The following is a 27,053-nucleotide window of genomic DNA, read 5'->3' as shown; positions in this document are numbered from 1 at the left end:
TGATTAGAGTGTTCTTAACTGGACATACGAGTGCTGATCTAACAGTCACTACTGGCAATAGAAAGCTGTTGATTTCTGTAACACTGACGTATCACCACTTAAGACCCATTTGGCCACCTTTGGGCTCTGAATGTTTCTTTAATTCTTACATTTTTCTGTATGAAACACGAACAGTCCCATACTGGATTGGCTGTAGATCATTTTCCAAGGCATTAAAACAGCATTTTGTGTGTTTTTTTACATTGTATTTCAACATGCAGCAGAAAAGGTTTTCGTTTTAAAGATCAGAGAAACAATGCTGTTGCTTGTGGGGAAAGGCTAGAGACATTAATCTTCCGTGTGTATTTGGGAAAGAGAGCCACCCGCTAATCCGTACTGAACGTGTTACTGTGTGTCGCAGGGATGATCGTCTGAGATATGGTGGGGGCGTGGTCAAACCTAAAGGTCACAGTGAACTGTAGCAGGCTTGGCTGGAAGAGCCTAGTTATCGAGGTGTTAGTTTTCATCTAATATTACAGGTTTGCTGAAACCCGTTCTCTCAACTGGCTCCCTGTCTGTCTGAAATATGTGTCTGCTGTTGCGTCTGTCAGTCTGGCTTTGTACAGTCAGTCTTCATGCACTGAGACTTGTGTGTCTGTCAAGGTGCCAACTGCACTCTTGAATTTGACGTTGTTTTTTTTTATTATATATTTTATACCCCGATTTACCCATTTTTCACAACTCTTGAACTCAGCCAAACTTGTTGATCTCCTGCCAGCAGCCACTGCTGCCAACATTCGATTCGTGTGACGCCGATTCTAGCTATTTTTCACATCGCAGACGCACCACCAATCACCCACTGTCTGTGAGGCTGGAGGATAACCAGGTCAGCGTGTTCTTAGTTTCTGCGTCAGCAGGAAGAGCTGGCTTAAACCCTATCGTTTCCGGGCAAGGCAGAGCAAATTTGTGGCTCGCCCATGCGGACCTACACCCACTTCTAGGGTTCGCACTTTGCTGAGAATGAGCGTCTTCAAAGCTCAAGCCACCCGGAGGCCCAAATTTCACATTAGTACGCAGACTGGAGTGAGGAGGGACTCTTTCCGTGCCTCCCTGGAGATGAGTCACCATGGCGATGGCTGGGCCACCCCCCCCCCCCATTCTGGCCTTGTGTTTTCTGGGACCGTTCTGTCTAGCAGTGGCACCGGCATTGCATTCTGGGAAGGGGCAGACCTGGAGCCAGCGGCCTGAGCTCTTGACGTCTGTCCCAGGCCACAGTGCTCTGTCGTATGTGAGTCTTGTGTAAACATCACTCTGTCTTCTCCTCAGACCTGACAACATTCCTAAACCTTCAACTTCGCCCTGACCCTAATCCTAACCCTAACCCTAACCCTAACCCTGACCCTAATCCTAACCCTAACCCTGTATTATACCTGTTTCTCCCCCTTAAACATTATCCTGCTCTCGTCTGAATACAGTTATGATAACTGTGAGTGCAACAAGATCAAAATAAGTCTTGGCTATTGTCTTGTCATCATCGTGTTGTAAGCATACAGTATGTACAATTAACACATCTACTACATGTTTATCCTGTAGTTGTCCTGGCTGGATGACTGTTTTCTCAAACACTGTGGCTAGCTGCACCAGCCACAGCCACAGAAGGTGAATGAGGTCATGCTGGATGTCTGACAGGGACATCAGCCTATCAGGGATGTGCTTTTGCCGCTGAGACACTATGCAAGCCTCTTAACCAACCAATAATTGCTATGAAGCACAAGTTTTCATGACATTACTGCAAAAGGGTGCTTCCCTGCTGCTCCAGGTCTAAAACATGAAGAAAAATAATTTCCCATTCCTGGTTTTACACTGGGTGTTGACGAAGCCTACGGTTGAGATTTGATGGAGAGCTGTGTTTTGCGATTAGGCAGTTTGCGTACACGGAACCGCAGTGAAGATATGAGACAAGGCACAAAAATGTAAATGAGGAGATAAGGCTTTAGTTCCAGGAGAGGCTATGGTCCTTATTGGGGAGATTTGTTTATCAGACTGCTGGGTAGGGACTGCTGGCTATCTCCCTCAGTCAAAGCACCGCTCACAGTGCAGGACTGAGTACCATGGTCCTCTGCCAGTGTCTACAGTGGTAGTGGTGCACAATTGGCTTTGCGTCAACAAAGGGATATATGGGAGAGATTCAGTTGGCAGGGATGGCAGTTGCTTGAGTGACCCCAGTTGGCTGTCGGGGTACCTGTGGGTTGCTCTCTGTGCACGTGTATGATTGGGTCTCCTCCACCCTTGCTCTGCACTTGCGTGGTGTGGGGCTGCCGGGCGAAATCGCTGGCTGACACCCAGTGTTTTGGAGCGTGCTTGCATGCGGCTCATGAATTGGACATTCCAAATTTGGGTGGGAAAGAAATGCCGGTTACTTGGCAACAGTGTTATTGTGTTAACCTGCAGGATCTGGATTGAATTAGAAAGCTTGAGTCTCTGTGAAGTAGAAAATGAAAAAAAAAAAAGAATTAAACACAGGTGGAGCATTTCTACTGTAATACAAACTTTCTTGTTATCGGTAAAAGGAATAAGGTGTTCAACATTTCCCTTTCATTGCAGGAACCCGAACATAATGGCCTCTACTTGCGATATTTTCAATTTTAAGATAAACGGGTAATTTAGATAACAGCACCGCACGGAGACTCTAAACCAAAAAATGACAGTTCTTTGTGGTTTTAAATAAGCAAGTAATTTTTACTCTCCAAGAGAGAGGTCCTTTATATCTGTAATCTTGCTCTAGAGGTATATATTGAGCTGTGCAATACTATGGAGTTATCATCTATCGTTTCCTCACTTCTACAGTACATGTAAATTGATTGGCTCAGTTTGTAAAACTAAATATTTTTTTAAAGAACTGTATGTCTTTTTCCAGTGGGACTGCTGCTTATCTTGTTTCAGGGAAATAGAACATACGGCAACACACATTATCTCTGTTACACACTTATACACACATACAGTCCACAAAAGCGTAGACCTACACACACAAACTCTGTTACTCGCTCATACACACAGCCACAGCTGCGCATAAACACACACTCTCACATGCACGCTCACCCAGTGATGCACACACAGTTGACACGCATAGAAACTGGCGAATGTGCGCACACACGCACACACACACGCACACTCACACTCACAATCACACTCACCCTCACACTCACCCACACACACACACACCCGCACACGCACACGCACACGTGCACACGCACACGCACACGCACACGTGCACACGCACACACACACACACACACATCCACACTCACACACCACACCACACTCACACTCACACTCACACTCACACTCACACACACACACACACACTCTCACACACACACACACACACACACACACAAACTCACATACTCTCACACACACACACACACACACACACACTCACATACTCTCACACACACACACACACACACACACACACACACAGCCTGTAATGTATGTTCTCTCCCTGCGGGCAGTGCTGAGTTTATCAGCGCACTACTACACTTCATTTTCCTCAATTAGAGCTTAATGGGAGACGGTCTCACAGGAGCGTTTTCATAAGTTAATGAGCGGATGCAGTTGTAGCGCGATTTGATCTTACCGTCAAAAAGGAGGAAATGGAAGAGACAACAAACGAGAAATACCGCCCCTCTCTGTGGGGGGGGGGGGGGGGTCAGGGGTAATGAGGGCATTCAGCCACAGAAGATGTACCTAAACGGTTTTGGATGAGATGGTGGGCGAGCGTGCCGGAGGGTTATATCAGGCAGACTGGCTGATGGGTGTTGGGGGGGCACACTCGGTTCAGAGTTCTGGATTCTGACTAGCGACTGCTAAGTGACTGAAGAGAGGCTAGGGCGGGGTTAGAGGCTGAGCAAAACTGAGAGAGTGAGGCCACGCATGGTTAGGTGCCAGATGACAGGTCACCTGATTCATCCCTGTCACTCTCCTCTGAGGTACGGGTAGGTTTGTTTTAGATTACCGTTATCTTAACTTGATTTCATTCATTTTATTTCAATTGTTCTGTATCATCTTGTTTCGACTCTTTCCAATTAAATTCCAATTAAAAAATTATATTACCACGATATGCAGTAGGCACACTGGCACAGAATAAGCAGCAACTGATGAAATCAATACCCCAGGTTAGCTATCAATCCCATATGTTGAGATAAAGCAAGAATATGAACAATACTAATAATTAAAGTGTGTGACAGTAAAAATTCCCAAACAGGTGGGCAATTGCGAACAAATATTTTCCACCTGTAGCCAAATTCCTTTGGGGGGGTTGATGTGTAACATCTGCTTGTGGAATCTGTAATGTAATATAGTCATACATGTCTCTGAAAGTGAACTCCAGGTGTACTCTATATATTTCACCTGTCACCACAGCCTGAAATATAACAAGACCCTCCAAGTCTCCCCCTCTGTCTGTCTGCTGCTCTCATTTTCCCTCTCCCTCTCCCTCTTCCTCTCTCTCTCTCTCCCTCTCTCTCTCTCTCTCTCTCTCTCTCTGTCTCTCGCTTTCATTCTATGCGAGTGGCCAGTGAATGTAGTTCTGCCCCCCTCAACATGGTCTGCTGTTTCATTAAAGAGAATTTCGGTGGCCCGTTTCTCTGGTGCACTTGGCTGGTAGTGATGTGCGTTCTGTGAAGATCGCGTGAAGAACAGAGTTACCCACAATGCCCGTCTGTCAGAGCTCTCCTTCCATTCCACTTGTGACTCACTGCATCCAGCCCAGCCGGTGATGTCATCAATGCATTCCCCCAGGGAAGGAGCTGAAGCGATGAGGGAGTGTCCCCTGTAAAATTATATGCCATTTCGCAATTACTCCGACCCCCTCCGTAAATTAAATTGTTGGAATAGGGTAATTGGAGTGGAGTTTGGCCATGAGGTGGGGTTGTTAGGAGATGGAGAGGAGGGGAGGGGGGGCTTAAAACAAGAATTAAATTGGCGCGGGTCCAGGCTAATGTGGCCAACGATCCGATTTGTGGGATTTATTGCGTCTGGTCCCTTTGGACCGTTTGGGGAAAATGTAGCGCTTACCTGGAAATGCGGCTGTGAATCTCGGCTCGCCATCTTAATTCCCCATGGGAAGGGCACTCGGATGTGGTGAAAATAACCTGTGAAAATCGCTGTTCCCATTCGCCATGCAAAGTGGGAATTTGGGTGCCCTGACATCGCGCACGACTCTGCAGTAGACAAGGGCCTCGGACTTCGGCGGAGGGGGGAATGAAGGAAGGGCAGGTACAAAATGGTGCCCTCGATGGACAAGGACAGAGAGTTGGGAAGGCCGGACCGTAGTAAGTCTCCCAGAGTCGGAGCAGGCTGTGTGCTTTGGAAAGCCTGTCTTTTCCTCACCGGCAGGCTGGGTTAGGCTGATACAAATGGAGGCGAACAGTCCCGGGTTGTAAATCAAAGAAAGGATCATCTAGTTCTGTCTGCACGGGCCTTTGCGTACCGATTCCTCTTCATTACTCTGATACTCTTGCGTTCGGTGTTTTCGCCTTTGTTTGCGTTTTTTCGTTTGATTTGGCGGTTGATTTATTGCACCCTACGTGGGCACCGCGGTGTTTAGAGGCGGGTTTGACTGATTGAGCAAAGCCATTATTGAAGAACGATGCTCTCTCATTGTTTTTCGGGATGCCGAGAGGTCCACTCCGCAAATGGGCTGCACAGCTGAGTGGCTGCAGATGCTTCTCCTGTTGCAGAATAAGTAGCAAAGCAAGCGCAATATAAAGTTCTGAATTGCCTATTTTACAAACTTTTTGAATGTTCTTGTGAATGTCAAACTTAGGTCCTCTTTAGTCATTTGCACGCATTGCCCATATTCAGGACACAAAGCACCGTTTTTTTTCCCTATCGCCCATTCATATCACGGGAGATAAGAACGAGTAAAATATAAAGCAATTGTCTGCGATAAAAGCATTGACTGTGAACGGAATGGAATGCAATTTGAAGCATCCCTTTTACGGAATGATAACTGTTCGAAATCGCTGGAAATGCTTTGGTAAACACAACTTTTTCTGTTCAACAGGCAGTTTTCTAGGTCGCCACTGGCAAATCTCAATCTGACTGAAAAGGTCATATGAGATAAAGTGTTTTGCAGCATGTGCAGTATTAAGCTGTAATTATGAAGTCAAATTTTTATGGTGTAGCCAAAGAAGACCGCCCACAGTTATCAGTCATTGCATAGTTTAGCTAGCTACAATAGCTCAGCACTGGGAGGAGGCTAGCCAGGCTGCTAAATGTAGGTACCCGGCTAGCTAATTCATAATTCAGGTACCTGGCCTTCTCTGCCCTGTAACAGTGAAACAACCTGTGCACCAGAATGCACGTCCTAGATTTGCAGGCTCTGGATTAATACAGGTTCTGACAAAACAGCTTTGGTAGCAGTCGCACCTCAGGCTTGTTTTCTTACCCCCGTCAACTTCACCTGTTTCCCTGGTGCCTGCAGGCAGGGCACAGCTGGTGTATGCTGGGAAAACAGGCCAGTGTCTTCAGGAGCCTGGGGAACAAAGTGGTTCTCCACCCCGTTGGGTTCTGGAGCGGACCCTCCCTAAGATTAAACATGCTTGGACAGTTATGGCCTACGCTGGGCCAGAGACAGAGGTGTTTACTCTGAGGGAGGGTCCGCTAATATCCAGTGATTAATAAGGCTTCTCATTGGTTGGTATGTCACCGGGAAGGCAGTGGTTGGCTAACTCTCATCCCCCCCCCCCGTCATTATGATTGATCATTTCCTGTTTGTTTGACAGAGGAGGGCAGCAATCATACAGTTTTATGACATTTGACTTGTGTCACTGTGGAAACAGTGGGCAGGGGGAGGGGGGAGGGGCTTATGAATGAAGCAGCTTGCAGACGCATTCAAATGACCCGTGGCGTTCATTAACAAAAGCAGCAGTACACTGCCAATGAACGCCTTAGGCCAAAAGCCGCATTTTAATATTAGTTTCTGAAGCACGCCCCATTGTAGTGGTAAGGCAAGTGTGGCTTCATACAAATATCTATTTACAATATCTACTTTATCTTTTGAATGTTGGTGATCTGATCATGATTCATGAACTGTGGTGAGAAGGGACATTTCTGATGCACTCACATACACCTCTCCACATATAAATGTAGGATTGTGTGAGTGTGTATGTGTATGTGTTTGAGTGTGTGTGTGAGTGTGTGAGTGTGTGTGTGTGTATGTGAGTGTCTGAGTGTGTGAGTGTGTGAGTGTGTGAGTGTGTGAGTGTTTGTGTGTGTTTTCAAGGACGGATCCACCTGAGTGGATATGTTAGCCTTATCTGTCTAACAAAGCCTTATCTGCCTGCTTAACGGCCATGGAGACACCAGCTGCTGTCGAGCTGAAGTCAGACCGGTGCTACCGCTCATCCTCCAGGAAGAAGAGCGTTCCGTTTGCCAGTTCGCCCGAGAGCTGCCGCGGATTGATGAGACGTTTAATGAGATTTAAGCGCTTTCTCCGTCAGCCTCGTGATACAAGTGCGACACGGAATGTGATCTTAATAGAAATCCTCTATTCAGGTTTTACAAGCTTCCTGCTTTACCCGCTGTAATAAATCACGGAACGAGGGAACTCGTTTGATGTCTCACTTTAGGAGTTTATTGTAGCTTCAAAGCAAAAATGTCATTAAACAAAAAATAAAGAAGAGTTTGACGTCTGGACGTGAAACAAAGAGTGACGTTAATGAATTACGTCTTGAAGAAAGAAAGTGGGCGAACGTACAGATTTAACAGATGTAGTTCATTTCATTGTATTTTTCATTATACAATATGTTGCTGTATGTTGACATTATATGATGGCTGTATGGTGCCAATGCTATCTAAAGACTTTCATGGGGAGGTCTAAAATGCGACCCAAGTGGAAATTATATCCTAACTTTGTTTTTGGAACTATTAATAAAAAGATTTAGTATGAGTCGTATGCTAAGTATGCGATTTTGGACACGGCACTGGTGATGTGCAGGGACTGTCTGTCTTTTTGACCTGGCTCCACTGTGAGTGAGACAGTGGGACTCTGCTCCAGGGGTACAGAGAAGTCCCAGGCCTCTCTACCAAACTGGAGCAGGCAGGCATGGTCCCCATTAGCATATCACACTTAGGAAATAATTTCATTTATGCCGCATTTTAATTATTGCTCAGGGATTCTGGAGAAAAAAAGCGTATGAAAACTCATTAGCACCCCTGTGTGCCACATCAGGGGTAATCGACCTCATACCCTGAAGGCAACCGAATAAAAAAGGTTGAACGTGAGAGAGACCCAATTTCTCGTGAATGTGTGAAAGTCAGGGAATCCTTCAGTTAACCATTTGTTGTCTAGACACTGTGTAGTTTTTAGGTAGACTTCCACTAAAGCACTAGGTACACTTTAGTGGAAGGAAATGGTGGGGCTGTTCTAGTATGCTATGTTATGCATTGCAAAAAATGTATTTTTTAACAGGCATTTTAAAAAGCCTCCATTAGGAAATATTACCTTGTTGTTGCTTGCTTGTTTGACAGGTAAAATGTTGTCATCCTATTGACTAATCTAATCCACATTGGCAATAATTTATTTAGCAATGTGAAAGAAATCTCAATATAATGTTATGTGATAGCTGGGACTCTCTCCTCTCCTCCCTCCAGATGAGCACCTGCAGTGTGTTATGTTATGCCTATGTTTGGGAGAGCTCACACCCCCCCTCTCCTCTCCTCTCCTCCCTCCAGATGAGCGCCTGCGGTGTGTTATGTTATGCCTCTGTTTGGGAGAGCTCACACCCCCCTCTCTCCTCTCCTCTCCTCCCTCCAGGTGAGCACTTGCGGGTGTGCTCTCAGGGCTATACCTGCTGCACCAGTGACATGGAGGACGGCCTGGCCAGCCTGAGCAAGCGCGAGTTTGAGGCGCTGGTGAAGGAGGCGGGTCGCTCCCTGCAGGCCTCTCTCAACAGCCAATACAAGAATTTTGATGGTGAGTGACAGAAACCAGGCCCCGCCCCCCCATCAACCCACTTCTGTTCTGTGTCTCTGAAGCCCTCCTATAGGTGTGGTGAAGACAAAACCTTACCCATCCCAAACACACACGCGCACACACACACATGCATGCACACAAATATGCACACACACACATATACTGTTGGCTCGCACAATTGTGTGAAATACAGCCACCTCCGCCCACATCTTTGTGTTTCTGACCTGACCCCACCACCCACTTCTCTTTCTGTCCGCCTGAAATCAGCCACACAATCTCTCTATCTCCATACAGTGCCCTGAGTCGCCACCCATTCAGTCCCACTGACCGCTCTCTGCCACTGAATTGAATTAATCATTTAAACATTTTAATCTGCAGGATCTATTGTGCATTGGAAGCCTATTGTATCAGATAGTGGTGGGAGAGGAGAGACCAGTGGAGATTAGAGTGCTGTGTGTGTGCCTGTGTGTGTGTGTACGTGTGTGTGTGAGAGAGTGAAGTGAACAGTAAGGTGTGAAGTAGACCATTTCTCCTGTTCTGATTGGATACCGACCCATTCTCCTGTTCTGATTGGACACTGACCCATTCTTCTGTTCTGATTGGACACTGACCCATTGTCCTGCTCTGATTGGACACTGAAACGTGTCCTGTTCTGACTGGGCACTGGCCCTTATCCATCCTGTTCTGATTGGACACTGACCATTATCCTGTTCTAATGGGACACTGAACTTTCTACTGTTTTCATGCGATATATGTGTTTATTTTATAATTATGATTGCAAGAGAAGCTAATTGCATATACTTTCAAGGCTCAACGTCAGGATAAAATGAATGTAAACAGCAAGTTATACAAGAAAGCATTGAGGGTAGAAATAGCAGATCTAAGTCGTAACCATACGTCAAAACTGATTGTTTAAGGAAACATATGGTGCCGAGCAATTATCCTGAAGAGCAGCATATGACAGTAGATCAGACTAACGTTCACCAAGAGCCCAGTATCTTTCAGTAGAGCAATATTACCATTTAAAATGTTTTCTTCTCTTAAGTGCAGGCAGCTGCCCTAGTGCTCTGGCTGACTGCAGCCGTACGTGCGCTGGGGCTCTGTCCCACTCTGTGATCATCATGTCCCTGACACCCGGCACACGAGCAGCGGCGTCATCACCGGCCTTATGCCAAGTCTCATCAGCGCTTTACCCGCTCACTCATTTCCCACTGTGCCCCGCTCAGGGGGGTTGCCAGCTCCAATCCCCGATATGCGCCAAAGTACATTCTGTCTGAACATTGGAAGAGTTTCTTAATTTCTTGTTTTCTTTCCGCGCTGATTACGCGTTCTCTTCCTGGACCAGGATTTACGACAAGTGCCTCGGTGGTATTTATTTATTTATTTTTGATTTTGCTCATGGCAATAACGCAATAAAGGTTGTTGGTGAAGAGAAAACAGCTTTGCGGTTTTGGACGCTGTTAATTTTAACTTGGCGTATGTGAGGGCGAGCTCTGAATGTCAGCACCTCTGAGTGAAGACTTGTGAATTGAAGGTGAAGTCGGGAAAGGCACTTGTTTCCTCTGCACAGCCGTGAGTAATCCTCGGAGAGTTTTTCTTTGCTTTTTCAGTTGGACGGAGGAGCTGTCCTCCACATCTGTGATAGTCTTTCTCCCTTTTTTTTTACCTTTTTTGGAGATGTTTCATTCTGTCGGAGAAGACCAGCACTGATACTGCTCCTGGCAAAAATAAAGAGAATGCTTTTAGATGAGTCCAAACAGTCTTTATACATTCATTCATTCATTCATCCATTATCCTAACCCGCTTATCTTGAACAGGGTCGCAGGGGGGCTGGAGCCTATCCCAACATACATTGGGCGAAAGGCAGGAATACACCCCGGACAGGTTGCCAGTCCATCGCAGGGCACACACACCATTCACTCACACACTCATACCTATGGGCAATTTAGACAATTTAGAATATTATGAAAGTTTGTTATCAAGGCGACAAAGCAAATTTAATGCCGACTCGAAATGCCAGACTATCACGATCCCTGTACGATGGATGTAATATCACTGAGGCACCCGGAGAGCTCAGTTCATTGACATGGTCTCACATTTGAAGTTGGCAGCTTTCATTTAGAATCTATGGTTATGCGCTTCTCTTATGAGTATCTCTGTCTCTGCGTGTGTGTTTGAGAATGCAAACAGGAGTGTTGTAGTGTTTGACCCCATACACCGAGGATATAGGCAGAGTGTTTCTTAGCCGGCAGGCGGGAAGTTGTAGCGATGGCAGGGTCAGCCAAGTTTTGGGGACGACATAGTGTTTTTGCATCTGGTGCCCAATTCACATGGACGTCTACATGTGACTCGATGAGTAGAGTGTGATCGATGGGAATGCCTGGCGGAGCGGGTTGCGATAATGTATTAGTCACGGCTTACATTGATGTAATCTCAAAAAAGAGGCTCCTCCCCCTGTTCGCTGGTCCAATGGCGGAAAAACAGAGGGGTATGCTAACCCCCCAGTAATCGCTGTTATGTCCGGCGTAATCTAGGGATCGACACACCGCGATACTGAAAGACCCAAGAAGCAAACTCGAGTGAGGGAAGACTTAACGGTGTTCCATTATCGCTGTGATCTTCTGAGAGGACACTGTGCAGATTGTGTCAATCTCAACCAAGCTGTACGCCGAATGTGTGCTTATCTGAAGGTTCGGCTGAGGTTACCTGAAATCTGACAAGTTTTCAGTACAAGTTGAGTCACCACGGGCTTCTTTTCAGATTTTTTTCTTTTCAGTAGTTTTGTGTTTTAGAGCAAAGAACACAACCCCAGGTCCTACAGAACCACAGTTCAGACCGAGCTGTCCAGGTGTTCCACCCCCCAAACAAAAGCTTTGGTTGCTTTTCGTGTAACTGTAGATGGATTAAATAAGCACCCCTGTTCTCAGTTCAATGAGCGTCTGTTCTGCACGCCGTATAGGTGCGCGTTTCCTTTGTCTTATTGCTGTCGGCTCTTTCTTCTTCTGTGGTTCTCGTGTTTCTCCGTTTGCCAGTAAACAGCTGGAGGATCACTGAGTGATTTTCCTATTGCGTCAGTGACTCACAGATGCTGTGTCGATGCACTGATTTTTTAAATCACCTGGGCGGCACTTTGTTTTCACAGAACCTTCCAGTCCGTGCCATATAAAACTCTTTAATTTGAAGCAATGTCGATATAAAACAAACAAACAAACAAAAAAAAGATTTCAGTTGAATGTTATTACGACTGCCTACATACTCCCCGCACAGCCCCACGCAGTTCTGCCCGTCTGTGCCAAGCCTGACTCACAGCTCAATTAGCACACAGATTAGAAATTCTTATCGCCTGTAAGTGCCTGAGACTGTTATGTTTTAGTTATGAGCTGTTTTGTTTCTGCCTGCAGACTTTCCAACCAGAATCACAGCATATAGCAAACTGGCTGTTACCAGAGCTGCATTGGGGGGCAGTCTGTAGCTCAGTGGCTATGGTACATGACTGGGACCTTGAATGCTAGTGGCTCAAGCCTTGGTCTAGCCGCAATAAGATCCTCACTGCCGTTGGGCACTTGAGCGAGGCCCTTAACCCCGCATTGCTCAAGGGGGGATTGTTCCCTGCTTAGTCTAATGAACTGTAAGTCGCTTTGGATAAAAACCACGTCAGCGAAATAACAAATTATTATTATTATTGTTATTATTATTAGATTAGCACAGGGCTGCCAGGTACCCAGTCTTTAACCAGAATGTCTCCTCTTCACATTATTTGTAGACTCAAGTTGTGGTCCTGAGCGGGCCATATACTGTCTGGTCTGAGTAATTAATAATAAAAAAATACCATTAGTTTGTAATGAATTAATGTCTAAACCATCCCTCGGTCCATGTTCTGATAGCTATAGCCGTGGGTTCGGACAGCTCCTGCCTTGTTGGCGATTAAGCTTCCAGCTATGCATGTTGTCTGGTTTTGACAAATTGTAATTCTGGCAACCCTACATTAGCGCTGGGATGATTCTGCGGGTTCCTGTCTCAGTCTGCCCTGGGAATGACCCAATGACCTGGCAGGGTCATCCTCCTCTCCACTCATCTCTTTTCTGCCTTCAGGAGGTTACAGATGGAAAATGAGCTGGCATGTCGGCGCATGTTCAGAAGCCAACACAAAACCTTTTGTGTGGTTGGTTATGAATTAGTTTGGCTTTGATCCAAATCCAAATAAGCATTTATGAATATTGATTCTTCTGACCTTTTTTATGGCCCCTTTTCTTGACACAAGCTTGAAAATGACATACCCAAAATAAAATGGTTACTATTCTTGAAAGGTAACCTTTTGGGGTTTGTTTTCAAAGAGTCAGAATTACTAAAACAAAGTTACAGAAGCTCAAACACTTCTGTGGAAGTGGAAGATTTTTTTCTCACTGAAAAGATTTTCTGTTTTTGACTGGATACAGATTATTGTGGCGCCGCCTGGCACACTTAAAAATACAATGGGATCACAGCCAGACCACTTGTAAAATCCCCTTTCAAATTTTATGACAATATCTCCAAAAAGAGCATTCTGCATTGTTTTTTGTAAGCCATGTCTAGGCAGTTTTCCCAAAAGGACATTTGGAGTGTCCAAAAGGACACATGGAAACTAAATGATATTTTGAGTCTCATGGCATGTAAGTATTTTGCCCCACCTGCCACCCCTCCCTCTCATTCTTGGAATTGCATTATCATGTAGTTGGTTCGCAGGACACTTGCTGTGACAAGGACAATGACATTACCTTATTTCTTGTAGTATGTGGATTTCCAGTTTTACCACCCAAAAAAGGAACGAATACAAAAAACCTTTTTGTGAGAGAGAGAGGGAGAGAGAGGGAGAGAGACAGAAATTCTAAAAAGGCCATAAACCATCCTGGGTTATTATTAGCATTTTCTTTCCACTAAGTAATCACTATTAAAATCTTATTTCTGAAATCATTTACTTCAACAAATGCTTTATTGAACTAGACAGCATTATCCATAACTTCATTTCTCATCTCTCTATCCTGTGCTGAAGAGTCTACAGCGTCTGTCAGTGAGCTGGAGAATATTCATGTCTGAAATGTGCTCTGATTCTGAAATGCTTGACATTGACAGTTGGCAGGAGTGAACGGGCAGCAGCCACCAGTGATTTTTGCGCCGGAGAAGAGGCTTTCTCGCTGTTGTTGGAGGATTCGTGAGGTCGTCAGCGATGCTCCTTATCCTCAGAATAACTGGAGTGCGTCTTCGGGCGCAGCGAAATGAGAGCAGGGGAGCCCGGTGATTGACAGACGGCAGGAACGGCGTGCAGTGTGTAAGGAGAGTGTGAGCGGGCTGGATGTGAATAATGAGGGGCTTCTCCCCGTCTTCGTACGGCGCGGGCCGACGCAGCGAACGCCCGCGCGCCTCTGGAATCAGACAGGCAAACAAACAATCGATGGCGTAGCACTCGCCTGTACTCAGAGCCTTTGGTGCAAAGCAAAGCCATCGATTCTTTGATCGCCTGCTTTGAGTGCTGCTCATGCATTTACTGTCAGACAGTTTTCCCAGAAAATGTGAGACTTTTTTTGTTATGCTCCTGATCTCTCCCTCTCTCTCTCTCACTCTCTCTCTCTCTTTCTCTCTCATCCTCTCTGGCTGCTTGCTACTGTCTATATATCTCTCTGTTTCTCTGGGATGTGCAGTTTCTGTCTGTTTGAATGTGTTCCTGTCGTCTGTGTATTCGTCCGGCTCTCCCCGTGATTTATGGCTGTGTGCTGAGTGGAGGCTAAGGCGAGGCATTTCCAAAAAATCTCCGTCAAGTTCACACCCACTGCTTATTTAGCAGCTCTCCCAGTGGGAGCACGCGAAAACACCACCTGCAGATGAGATCCCCCACACCTCCCTTCCCCTGTGTTATTACACAAATGTGAGAGAAATTCGGCGTGTCCTGGAACACTTTATACCAGAACGGATCTGCGATAAACACCGTGAGCCACACCGTGGCAGCGATTCAAGTCCTGCTCGGGCTGAGTAAACAGTCCGGTGATCTCACTCGGACCACACGGGCTCAATAAAAAAAGAGAGGGAGAGAGGTGGCGATGGAGAGAGGGAGGCTGTGGGGAGGGATTTGGCGATGTTGAGCCTGAGTGAGTCGGGTACACAGTAGGGCCGCACGATATATCGAATCAAGTTTGTTTTTACATAATGAGAATAGCTGCCATCGGGAATATAGATGCTCTTTTGGCATTTTTTTCTTTAATCATACATCATTCGGAAGCAAAGATCGAAATCTCTGAGGCAATGTGAAATTATATCATCACCGATATGAAATGATATGAAATTATGTAATCATGATCAGGTTTTTTCCCAGAAACATTTTGCATAGCCACTGACGTTTGGTTCCTTCCTACTGCATCAGGTATGATTCAGAAGAAAAAGGCGAAATGACATAATTTGATGCGTCGAAGCTTCAGTTATATTTCCATTGGTGATGCGCGTATGACCACTCACTGAAAGTAGCAGACCTGTTCTGTCTCCGTTCTTTTTTAACACTTTTTTTCCTCTCCAATTTCCTAACGGGAATGGTACCTTCAGTCACGTAAGACAAGGAACCCTCTGCCCCACTCCTGACCAGATGAAGCCAACTGTGTCCCTTTGGTGTAGAAATCTGCCCATCTTCCTCTTAATGATGTGGACCAGGCATGAGCCTGTGATGCCAAGGCTATAGGGCTGAGCCTGCTGCCCTTGTGACCAATGCCTTAGGCTGTTTTTGTGTTGGTATTTTCCCATGAATCTACACAAAGTGTTATAATGAACGCTCGCTACTTTGTGTGAACACAGTAACAGAAAATTGTGTGTAGGTGTTTGTATTTGTGTGTGTGTGTGTGTGTGTGTGTGTGTGAGTGTGTGTGTGTGTGTGTGTGTGTGAGTGTTTGTGTGTGAGTGTGTGCGTGTGAGTGTGTGTGTGAGTGCTTGTGTGTGTGTGTGTGAGTAGTGTGTGTGCGCATGCGTACGTGTTTCTGTGTGTGTGTGTGTGTGTGTAAGTGCAGCACTGACACATTTCAGCGCACTAATGAGATGGTAACCCGCCCGGCGTCTCCTGATGGCACCGGAGACGGCGGGGGGTTAGGGGGACACGAGATCACATTATCAGCCCAACCTCAGGCAGAGCACGAGCCTCCGAGATGAGCATCTGACCCCCCGTGACCTATAGGGGAGGGGCCGGGGGATTGACAGGCAGCCCTCGCCACCGAGAGACCCGGTCGGAGAGAAAGGGAAGGAGAAAGAGAGAGAAAGAGAGGTTGGGTGCCAGATTTATTAATTGGAGGCTGTCTGAAGCAGGGCTCTGCTGAAGGTCCGCGCTTCACGGCGAGATGCGTTTCCAACGTCGTTACTATCGATCGGGCCGCGCCGCGCTCGGCCGAAATTGCATTCTGTCGTCTTTTGTTTTTTTTTTTTACAGATACACTCGGTAAACGGATACATGTCCTGGGAATTTTTTGTTATTGGTGCTAAAAACAAATTAGATTCTTCGGTAAGTGTATTTGAAATTCTGCGGGAAAACCTCGGGGGTGTGTTATTACACGGCGCCGGTGACAGCAGACAGGCAGGCCCGGCAGTTTCGGCGGGGTGACTGACTCTCGCATGCAAATCGCCGCGTCGCTCCATGAATTCAGATGCGCCGCAGACGTTGCCAAGTCCCTGCAAATAATCCCCCCAAACTGACGATGTGTTGCAGACGGGGGGGGAGGCTCGCCGCCCGACTGTAATGCGGGCCTTTAAATCCCCCGTTTTCGGGCGAGTAGGAAAGCGCGCTGAGTTGGACGGTTCGTGGCGGCGAGAGGGAGAAGGGCAGTTTCAGCGCATTTTTATTTCGGCGGTTTTCCACCCTGGACCGTGGCTGTGGTCACATGATTTATGAGGTCCGATTTAATCAGTCCCTGGTGCCGTATTTACCCTAGCAACAGGAGTGCCAGCCTGGGTACACTGAGCCGGAGCGTGGGCCAAGACATGATCGCAGAGCGATCGGTCCTGCCAACCACCGAGTCACCCAGCTGTGCACAAACCCCCCAAATCTACCCCACCCTCTCCCTCTGTCCCTCTCTCTCTCTTCCACTATCCCTCTATGTATCACTCCCTCTCTCTCTATCCTTCTCACTCTCTCTCCTTCTCCCTTCTCTGTCTCTCCCTCTCTGTTACCTTCTCTCTGCCTCTCCTTTCTCTCTCCTCTCTCTCCCTACTCTCTCTCTCCCTCTCTCTCTCTCCTCTCTCTCCCTCTCACTCTCCCTCTACTTCTCTCCCTCCCTCTCTCTTCCTCTCCCTGCTTTTCCCTCTCTCTCTCCACGCTCTGTTTGTCAGTGGTGCTCTTTAATTCGTTAGCAGGGCTCTGCTTGTCAGGCTGTCCCTGGATCAATGCGCCGGGTCTCTCTCTCATTAGTGCAGAGGGGGAGAGGAGTCACACGTGGCTTTAGCGATGCCCCTCCTCCACCCCCCTTCGCCTCCGCCCAGTCTGGCTACACCCAGCCTATACCCTCACCGCCATAGCCAGCCTCCACTCAGTGTGGCTACACCCAGCCTATACCCTCTCCGCCATAGCCAGCCTCCACCCAGTCTGGCTACACCCAGCCTATACCCTCTCCTCCATAGCCAGCCTCCACCCAGTCTGGCTACACTCATCCTGTACCCTCTCCGCCATAGCCAGCCTCCAACCAGTCTGGCTACACCCATCCTGTACCCTCTCCGCCATAGCCAGCCTCCACCCAGTCTGGCTACACCCAGCCTATACCCTCTCCGCCATAGCCAGCCTCCACCCAGTCTGGCTACACCCAGCCTATACCCTCTCCGCCATAGCCAGCCTCCACCCAGTCTGGCTACACTCATCCTGTACCCTCTCCGCTATAGCCAGCCTCCACCCAGTCTGGCTACACCCAGCCTATACCCTCTCCGCCATAGCCAGCCTCCACCCAGTCTGGCTACACCCAGCCTATACCCTCTCCACCATAGCTAGCCTCCACCCAAGTCCGGCTACACCCAGCCTATACCCTCTCCGCCATAGCCAGCCTCCCCCCTCTCTAGTTACACCCAGCCTAAGACTCAGGTTTAGGAGCACCGGGGGCATGTTCCACAAAGTAGGATTATTGAGTTATCCAGACAACTGAGACGCCTCAGAAATTTAACTGAGTATGTGGACTTCACTGGGAACAGTTACCCAGCTAATTCAGTAATCCTGCTTTGTGGAACAGGCCCCTGATTTAGGAGCAGCCAGAGCTGCAGTGTCAGGAGCAGCAGAGGTGAACGGCTCTTGTTGCATGTATCTGCCGTATGCCGAAGCTGTGAGTGTAATTGTAGGTAGCAGATGTAGAGGTAGCAGTAGCTTTCTGCACGACGCTGCTCGCTGCATCTGCTTGTGTTTAGAGGCTCTGGGTGTGGGCTCCGAGCCTCACAGATAAGTGCTGGGTTTTACTGCTCAGAGCATTTTTAGGCCTAAGCACCTTCATCCTCTGCATCATGGAAACCGCGGATTAGAGAGGGGTAACGTGAGCCCGGCTGGGGTTCGAGGGTCTCTGGCGCACCATGTGCATTGCAGTGCTGGATGTAGCTTGTTTCATTTTGCTGTCGCATAGGGGCAGGGGTGGGGGTGAGGTGGGGCAGAGGGATCGCTGGACTGGTGTACGCGCTGTGACCCGAATAAGTTCTATTTCTTTGTCTTTGTTCTGTCCCCTCTTCTCTTAAATATGTTATTTTTCTAACAAGCAGGAAGTTCGGTGTGCGGGTCGTCACTGTTTGGAATGTATTTTTAAACCGCCCTGTTAAGTGAAACGCTCGTTAATCGTTAATGACGCTGGAGGTTTTTCTCTCAGTTATCGATAATTAATTTTCCCCCGGAATATTCCAGAAGTGGCACACAGGCACGTCCCAGAAGGCCGCCTTTATGCCTGGAGTTTTACTTTCGCGGTGCTGATTGTCCTGGGAGCCCGGCGACAGACATTCCTCCGGTGGCTCTTTAAGGCGAGTGGCACATACAGAGGCTGTTGTTTCTTCGCGTTAGAAACTGGGCCATCGAGACTCGACAGCCACGTCGAGCCGGCAAGGGGAAGGGTGTTAGAAGCGCGTGTGTGCGTGCTGGTGACAGGGGAGTCTGAGAGTGCACACGCACCTGTGTGTGTGTGTGTCTTCACACGCAGGGACTGTCAATCTCCCAACACCCGTGTGCACCAGAGCCCTGTTCGACAAAGCATAATTACAGCTTTTTATTTTTACTTCAGTCCATGTTCCAGATTTGGGCAGGTCAAGGTTTTACTCGGTGCAGTTATCTGGATACCTCAGTAATCCTGCTTTGTGCAACAGGGCCCAGTTCTCCAGCTAACTCAGTAATCCTGCTTTGTGCAACAGGGCCCAGTTAACTAGCTAACTCAGTAATCCTGCTTTGTGAAACAGCCCAGGTGTGTCTGCGGGGGGAAGTAATCAGCTTCCATTCATCCAGGGGCCAGGACAGATTGTAGTATCCTATACCTCCACTGTTTTTATTGTAGTTTACAGGTACATTTATTTGGGAGTTACTTCGTTTTTTCTAAAACGATTGAGGATACAGTTCATAATGTTCCTGTGTCTTCCAATGTGTTTCACATTCTCCTCGTGATTCAGAAGTGGCCGCTCCATTGCTGTCGATAGCGATCTCTCCATGCAAGGGCATCTGGCTTTTGCTGTGAGGAAAAAAAAAATGATGGATGCCGTACCTGAGCCGTTATCAGTCGGGGCTCGGACGTAATGCGAGGTGTCACGGTGACAAATGAAATTTGACACGGAATCGAAGACGGGAATGAGTTTTTAAAGCGCTGAGGAAAAGGCGGGGGAAATTGTTTTTCGCGGTGTTTTTCGCGCCCACCGCGGGACAGGAGGCCCGGGCCCCGGTGCCCTTGAAGGAGGCGGGTGATTAGATTGGCATGGTCACCTCCGCCAGGCCCTGAGCCTGCCAGCTTTGATTGCCAGCGGAGGCCCGTTTGAACCGGCGCCACCTGCTTTTCTCACATTTTAATGGTGTTTTTCTCTGGATTGCGACCTTGTTTTTCCCCGCGCTGGTGAGGAGAGTCAGCGGTCCCGGTGCGTTGGCCGCGTGAAAGTGGCCCTTTATTTTGGCGAGAGGTGAAGGTCACATTTGCATTCACATCCTGCCGTTTCGCTGGTTCTTATGTGGAGTGGCTTCCAATGTTTTATATAACATTCATTTTGTACAGCTGGATATTTGCTGCTGTCGGTTGTAATGGGAGGGCCACACCCAGGATGTGACCTATGACCTCTCAGTTATCAGCCCATATGCTTTGCGGTGATACTGCAGTGGACCTAAATCAGAGGTGCACAGCTCCTGGAGGGTGAGTCTGAGTCCCGCCCTAAATTATAAACATACGCATTTTATACAAGGGATAAAAACTATACTGGTTCACTCCTATTCTTCACCACAGTAAAATCTTTAGGATACACGTGCAGTCTGCAGAATGTCAGATCAAGATATGATTGAGCTAATTATATAATTTAGAGCAGACCTCAGCATAGAATCCTGAAATGGATCGGCCCTTGAGGTACGCCCCTGTACTGAATGCAGTCGGTGTGTGTGTGTGTATGTATATGTATTTGTGTGTGTGTGTGTAAGTGTGTATAGGTGTGTGTGTATGTAAGAGTGTGTGTGTGTGTGTAATTGTGTGTGTGTGTGTATGTAAGTGTGTGTGTGTGTGCGTGTGTGTGTGTAAGTGTGTATAGGTGTGTGTATGTAAGTGTGTGTGTGTGTGTATGTAAGTGTGTGAGTGTGTGTGTGTGTGTGTGTAATTGTGTGTGTGTATGTAAGTGTGTGAGTGTGTGTGTGAGTGTGTGTGTGTGTGTGTGTAATTGTGTGTGTGTATGTAAGTGTGTGAGTGTGTGTGTGAGTGTGAGTGTGTGTATGTAAGTGTGTGTGTGTGCGTGTGTGTGTGTGTGTGTATGTAAGTGTGTGTGTGTGTGTGTGTGTGTGTGTGGGGCTGGTGATGGCACCTGCTGCAGGGGACTGGAGCTGAGAGTGTGTGGGAAGGAGGCGATGATGACTCGGGCTGCCACAGGGACGTGTCCCATTGGTCAGAGTGGACAGGGCGGAGTGCAGACAGGTGCGTGGGCCAGAAGGTGTTGTTATGGTGACAGGTGGAGCTGGGTAATGGAGCTGCACGGTGCATCTGGATGCAACGGACCGTACGCTCACACATACACACACACACACACACACACACACACACACATACACACACACACACACGGGTCAGAGGGATCACAGGGAGCGAGAGCTCCGCTGACAGAGTGTGTGTACCTGAGTCTGTCTGTGGCAGCAGGGCACGTGGCTGAGGCTGGCTGTCCACCCCACCGTCTCAGGGGAGATATTAAACCGCACGCAGATGCTCTTCTGCTCTTTTTTTCCCTCTTGAGCCTCGATTCCTCCATCTTTGGGGAAATCTTCAACCCACTTGGAAACTTCTTTTTTTGTTTCTTTTGGTCTGCTTAAAAACTTGTCTGTAAACTTCATTGGATCTGACTCCAGTCCTTTGCCTGATGGAGTGCCTCATTCCGAGCCCTGTCCCTATGGTTCCGTTAAGGGCTTTGTTCCTCACTCTATCAAAATCATTTCCACGTTCACGTGTGCCAGTTTTCTCTAAATGAAGGTGCATGTGCTGTGGAGAAAAATGCTGCTGCCCCAAAAGCCACTGTCTCACTGTGTGTGTGTATGTGTGTGTGTGTGAGTGCGCGTGTGTGTGTGTGTGCGAGTGTGTGTGTATGTGTGTGTATATGTGTGCGTGGCTGTGTGTGTGTGTGTGTGTGTGAGTGTCTGTGTGTATCTGTGTATGTGTGTTTAACTGTGTGTGTGCGTGGCTGTGTGTGTGTTTGTGTGTGTGTTTTGATCTCATGGCCCTGTCACTGCTGTTGAGAAAGTGTCTGTTATGTGCGTGTTATTGCCACTGGACTCAGAGACACCTCTTAGATCTTAGCGTGTGATCACAGCGCCGCAGGAACGCCTTGTGCTTTATGACGGGCGGAGTAGCGGCACTCGCGGTACACACGCAACAGGCGATGTCACACCCTCCCTGTCCTCTGTCTCTGCTTTCTTAATATGCAGGAGTCATTACCACATCTGAGTGGACTTAATGGGGCTGAGTGACTCTCGGGCGGTTAGCCGAGTGTCCTGGCCGAGCAGTATACAGTCTGACAGATAAACACTTCGAAAGGAGTCCTTCTGCAGCTGACTCACCCAGAATTGCGTCATCCTCTCACAGTTGCTGTTGTCCAGCTGTGCACTTGTCTTTGAACTGAGGGACTGTTTCCTCATCCGTCTTCTCTTTGGGTTCATCTGGAGCGCAGAACGACCGTGCTGTCGCCAGTGCAGTGTCGGGTCGAGGCCCATTTCTGTTTATCGTGTTTTAGTCACTGAAACGGTCACGGTCAATTTCCACTGGACCTCCTCTAGCAGTAGAGTGGCCAGCCTTACCTGTGGACCACACCTACTGCATGACTCAGACCCACTTGATGGCGTGGTCTTATGAGGTCACTCTAGCTTGAACTCTGACCCCTCAGGCGGTGCTTTAGGCTGACGGACAGCCGCCTGCAGTCTTCCCAGGCCTGCTTGTACTGCACTGCCGAGACGGGGGCAACAGTCTCCCCCTTAAAATGAAGCTCCACTCACTACAGTGAAAAGTGCGATAAAGAGGGTGGGTACACAGACAGAGAGATTCACATAAAGACCATGTCAATATCTACAGTATACTCATCTTAAACACACCTTCCACTACTATCATTACCAGAGTGCTTGTTTCTGTGGTAATTGTTGCTCTTGGCAAAGGATTGCTCCTTTTTTTCAATACCTGCATTATATTCTATCATCAGTCTCTCAGCAGGCACTGTTGCCCTGGTGACTGTAAACATTGTGACACCTTCTCTTACCTGTGTGAGGAGGTAGATGCATTTTTCACTGCAGGTAATTGAGGTTTCTTGCTCCGGGGTACATTTTTGACATTTTTTTTTTTTACACAGCTTGCATTCCTTACAATCTGTTTATGCAACTGGATGTATCCTGAAGGAATTCGGGTTAAGTGGCTCACTCAAGGGTAACCTTGCAATGGCAAGCCCAGTTGGCTAGCCAATCACGTTCCTCCTGCCATTAAAAACCAAAGCGTCTGAGGTGCAGTAATGTAGCCACTGCCAGACACTGTTATCTCAAAGGGATTTGAAGTTTCTGTAGCACTGTCTGTGTATGATGTGTAAAAATCTTCGGACTCATGCTGGTGGCTCCACCTCAATAAAGCTCTCCAGAGCAGGGAGGGACAGTCAGGCCTATGATCCGTGTTAGATGATGTTAATCAGCTAAATCACATGCCTGATTTCACATTTTAGCTCCAGTTATTCATAAGCTCATGATTGACAGCTGAGGTCTCCACTTGCCTCCCAAAGTAAAATGTTTTGCTACGGTCTAATCTACAAGTGAACCCAAATTGGTGCACAGGGACAGTTAGCCGATTGGGCCTGGGTGATTGGGGGAAACAGAAACCTGCATAGGCCTAGACACCGGCCCTCCAGGATCGGAACTGCACATTCCTGATTTATACCAAATCATTGTCTTACACTGTCAAATACTGTACATAGTCATGTTGTATTTAGCTTTTGACTCAAAGTTTCTTGTTTTGAGCATTGAAATGACATTACATTAATGGTATTTGGCAGGCGCTCTTATCCAGAGCGACGTCCAGTTGATTAGACTAAGCAGGTGACAGTCCTCCCCTGGAGCAATGCACGGATAAGGGCCTTGCTCGAGGGCCCAGTGGCTGCGCGGCTCTTATTGTGGCTACACCGGGGATTGAACCACCGACCTTACGGGTCCCGGTCATGTACCTTAACCACTACGCTACAGGTCGTCCTGTGGCGTGGCATTCGATGAGGTTGTTTTCCTGAAGCCGTGGTTCCCTCGGTGACGTTGACGTTGGAGCGGAAGTGCGCCAGGGCGACAACAATGGGAGGTGTGAGAGAGGGAGGAGGCCGTCTGTGGCGTTCTGGCAGCCGCGGCGCGGGGGACGCGGAGACGGCGAGGGAAGGCCTTGTGTCAGCGAGCTCTCACCGCCCTCCGCTGCTCCGGCCCCCCGCTCAGAGCCCCCCCCGCTCAGAGCCGCTGAGCACGCCGCTAACTGGATCAGCGCCTGTTCTCAGCATGGACAAACAAAATTTGCGGGAATCAGATCTCCACCGACATCAGCGCTGAGGCGACCCCTCTCTCTCTCTATCACTCTCTCCCTCTCTATCACTCTCTCCCTCTCTACCTCTCAATCCCTCTCTCTATCTCTCTCCCTCTCCCCCTCTCTCTCCATCTCTCTATATCTCTCTCCCTCCGTCTCCTGAGCCTGCCTTCCTCCATACTCCATACTCTGTCACGCACACACACTCTCATCTCTCTCACACACATACTCTCTCTCTCTCTCTCTCCCCTGCCTCTCTCACACACATACTCTCTCTCTCTCTCTCCCCCCTGCCTCTCTCACACACATACTCTCTCTCTCTCTCTCCCCCCTGCCTCTCACACACATACTCTCTCTCTCTCTCTCTCTCCCCCCTGCCTCTCTCACACACATACTCTCTCTCTCTCTCTCCCCCCTGCCTCTCTCTCACACGCATACTCTTTCTCTTTCTCTCTCTCTCTCTCCCCCCCTGCCTCTCTCACACACATACTCATTCTCTCTCTCTCTCTCTCTCTCTCTCTCTCTCTCCCCTGCCTCTCTCACACACACACATACTCTCTCTCTCTCTCCCCCCTGCCTCTCTCACACACATACTCTCTCTCTCTCTCTCTCTCTCTCTCTCCCCTGCCTCTCACACACATACTCTTTCTCTCTCTCTCTCTCTCTCTCTCCCCCTGCCTCTCTCTTACACACATGCATATTTCTCTCCCTCTCTATCTCTCTCTCACACACAGTTTCTCAATCTCTTGTCCCGTCTTCTCTTCCTTCTCTTTGAGCACTGCTTTGATCCACCGCCTCTCTCTTTCCTCCCACCACATGCTCTCCCTCCATTTCTTCTTCTCTTCATCCCTCTCTCTCTTCCCTCGTCATCAGTCTCCAGTGCCTCGTCCTCTCCATCTCTCTTTCTCTCCGTCTCTGTCTCTACACGTTTTCACTCGTGGGATGCAGAACGTTGCCGTATTCATTTTTCCCGGCAACACTAGTGGCTTCTCTCGTTCACAAGCAACAGCTATCCTTTATCATAATGGGCGTATTGCATTCACACATGACAGCGCCAGTAATAGTTGTCTGCACGTGACGCGGCTGTCAGATACGTTGATACAATACAAATCTCATCTCGTTCACATCTGACCCCTGCACGGTGAAGTTTCGCAACATTTCGGGAGAAAGCGTGTGTGAAAAGGGTTTCTGTTCCCGCATCACCACCCTCCACCGCCCCCTTCTCTTCCTCTCGCTCTCTCTCTTTCTGTCTCTCTCTCTCTCCTCCTGTGTCTCGGTGTGGGTGCTAATGAACAGCGTAGCCGGTTCTGCTAGCGTGCCGTTAATGCCATCATGGCTGCCCATCACTCAGCCAGAGCAGGGCGTTGGGGGGGGCGTCTGCGTATGTGAGGGGAATTCGGTTAGAGCTGCCGCCTCCCCCCTCTGCTTTTCACTGCTCCCTATCCATCGTTCACTCTCTCCCTTTCCTTCCCTTTCTCTCTCTCTCTCTTTTTATATATCTTTCATTTTCGCTTCCTCCCTTGTTTTGTTTCACTTTGACTCATGTTGCCGAAATGAATGCATATTTTAAATTTCTGTTTGTTTTACTGCCTAACAAAATGCATCGGTATTGCCAGAGCATCTCCATCCATCTCTTTTTCTTGTTCTCTCTTCCTCTCATATTCTTTGCCTGTCACTCCCTCACTAATTTGTTGTCTCCTTAAAGTGAGGGTGGCTGGATGTGTGTGTTTGCACTGGTTTGCAGTGGTTTTATGAATTTGTCACTGAAATACCACTGAATTGAATGGAATGACTGTGTTCATGTCCACCCTCTGCTGCCAGCTAGAGACAGAACCCATGGTTCTGCGCCGAAACACGTGGTACCAACTGCTTCTTTTCACATTAAAGTCACAAGCCACATGTTCAGAGCGGGAGCGGAGGAGACCCAGTCACACGTGTGCCGAGAGCAAGCCACAGGTGCTTGGACAGCCACCAGGGGTCGCTCGAGCAATGCACGCCGCTGTCCCTGCGGACTGAATCCCTCCCATCCCTTGGGTGGTGCAAAGCCAATCATGCACCTCCCCTGTAGGGCTGCTGGCTGCAGGTGACACTGGCATGGGCCGGATTCAATTTGAGAATGTGGTGCTCACTCATCTTTTACGGATTGAGCAGCCTGTGTGTGTGCTTTACTGTGTGTGTGTCGCTGGCAGCTCTTGTCAAGTCTTTTATGTGTCATAAACCCGTGCGGCAGAGGTGACCTGCCCCTGCACCTCAGCATCCACAGAGCACTGCTGCGAGCCGCTAGCAGGAACATGCCACGCCGCGGAGCCCAGCCCTCAGATCTCAGACAGGGGCAGAGCGCTCCCTGCTCCAGCCTGCCGCTTCTCCTCCCGGTGTGCGGTCCTGCCACCCCGGGCTCAACTTTAGAACAAGGTTTGAGTCAGCAGCGCTCCACGTCCGCTGTCTCAACTCCGCTGTGGCCAGTGAGAACGGCTCTTGTGGGTCACCGGGAGGTCATACTCTAGGGCAATGTTTCATTTGATTAGCTCTCACCGGGGGATAGCCACGTCTCGACCAGTGGCATTGCTCATCGTTGAAATTGGAAACAGCCACGATGTCCATTAATTGGCTAGCTAAGTCTGTAACAAATCCCTCAATATTTCATACGCTTTCGAGGATGTTACTTGCATTGGGGACAATAATGCAGAGTGAGATTTTAATGAGACCCAGGGGTGGGGGGGTGGGGGTGGGGGTGTCGGATGGGGGGGGGCGACAAAGTGCTAAGACACCAGAGCGCGGCTTTTATGAGAGTTATAAACCGAGCGGTGAATCACATTAAATGCCTTCCCATCAAGGCAAAAAGACAATATTGTGCAATCATTATTTTTTAAAACTTTTAAAAATAA

The 27,053-nt window shown here is 48.3% G+C and overlaps 1 protein-coding gene across 1 annotated transcript in view; it reads left to right on the top strand.

Moving 5' to 3' along the window:
* gpc1a (glypican 1a) overlaps positions 1-27,053 on the top strand; it is an 88,829-nt gene that overhangs the window by 30,227 nt on the left and 31,549 nt on the right. The window contains exon 2 of the mRNA XM_061239870.1: positions 8,804-8,962. Coding sequence (XP_061095854.1) covers positions 8,804-8,962 — 159 coding nt within the window. The remainder of the gene's footprint in view (positions 1-8,803; positions 8,963-27,053) is intronic.

Source organism: Conger conger, chromosome 4 (genome assembly GCF_963514075.1).
Source record: "Conger conger chromosome 4, fConCon1.1, whole genome shotgun sequence".
Classification (NCBI taxonomy): Eukaryota; Metazoa; Chordata; class Actinopteri; order Anguilliformes; family Congridae; genus Conger; species Conger conger.
This window is presented reverse-complemented; position numbering and strand designations above follow the sequence as displayed.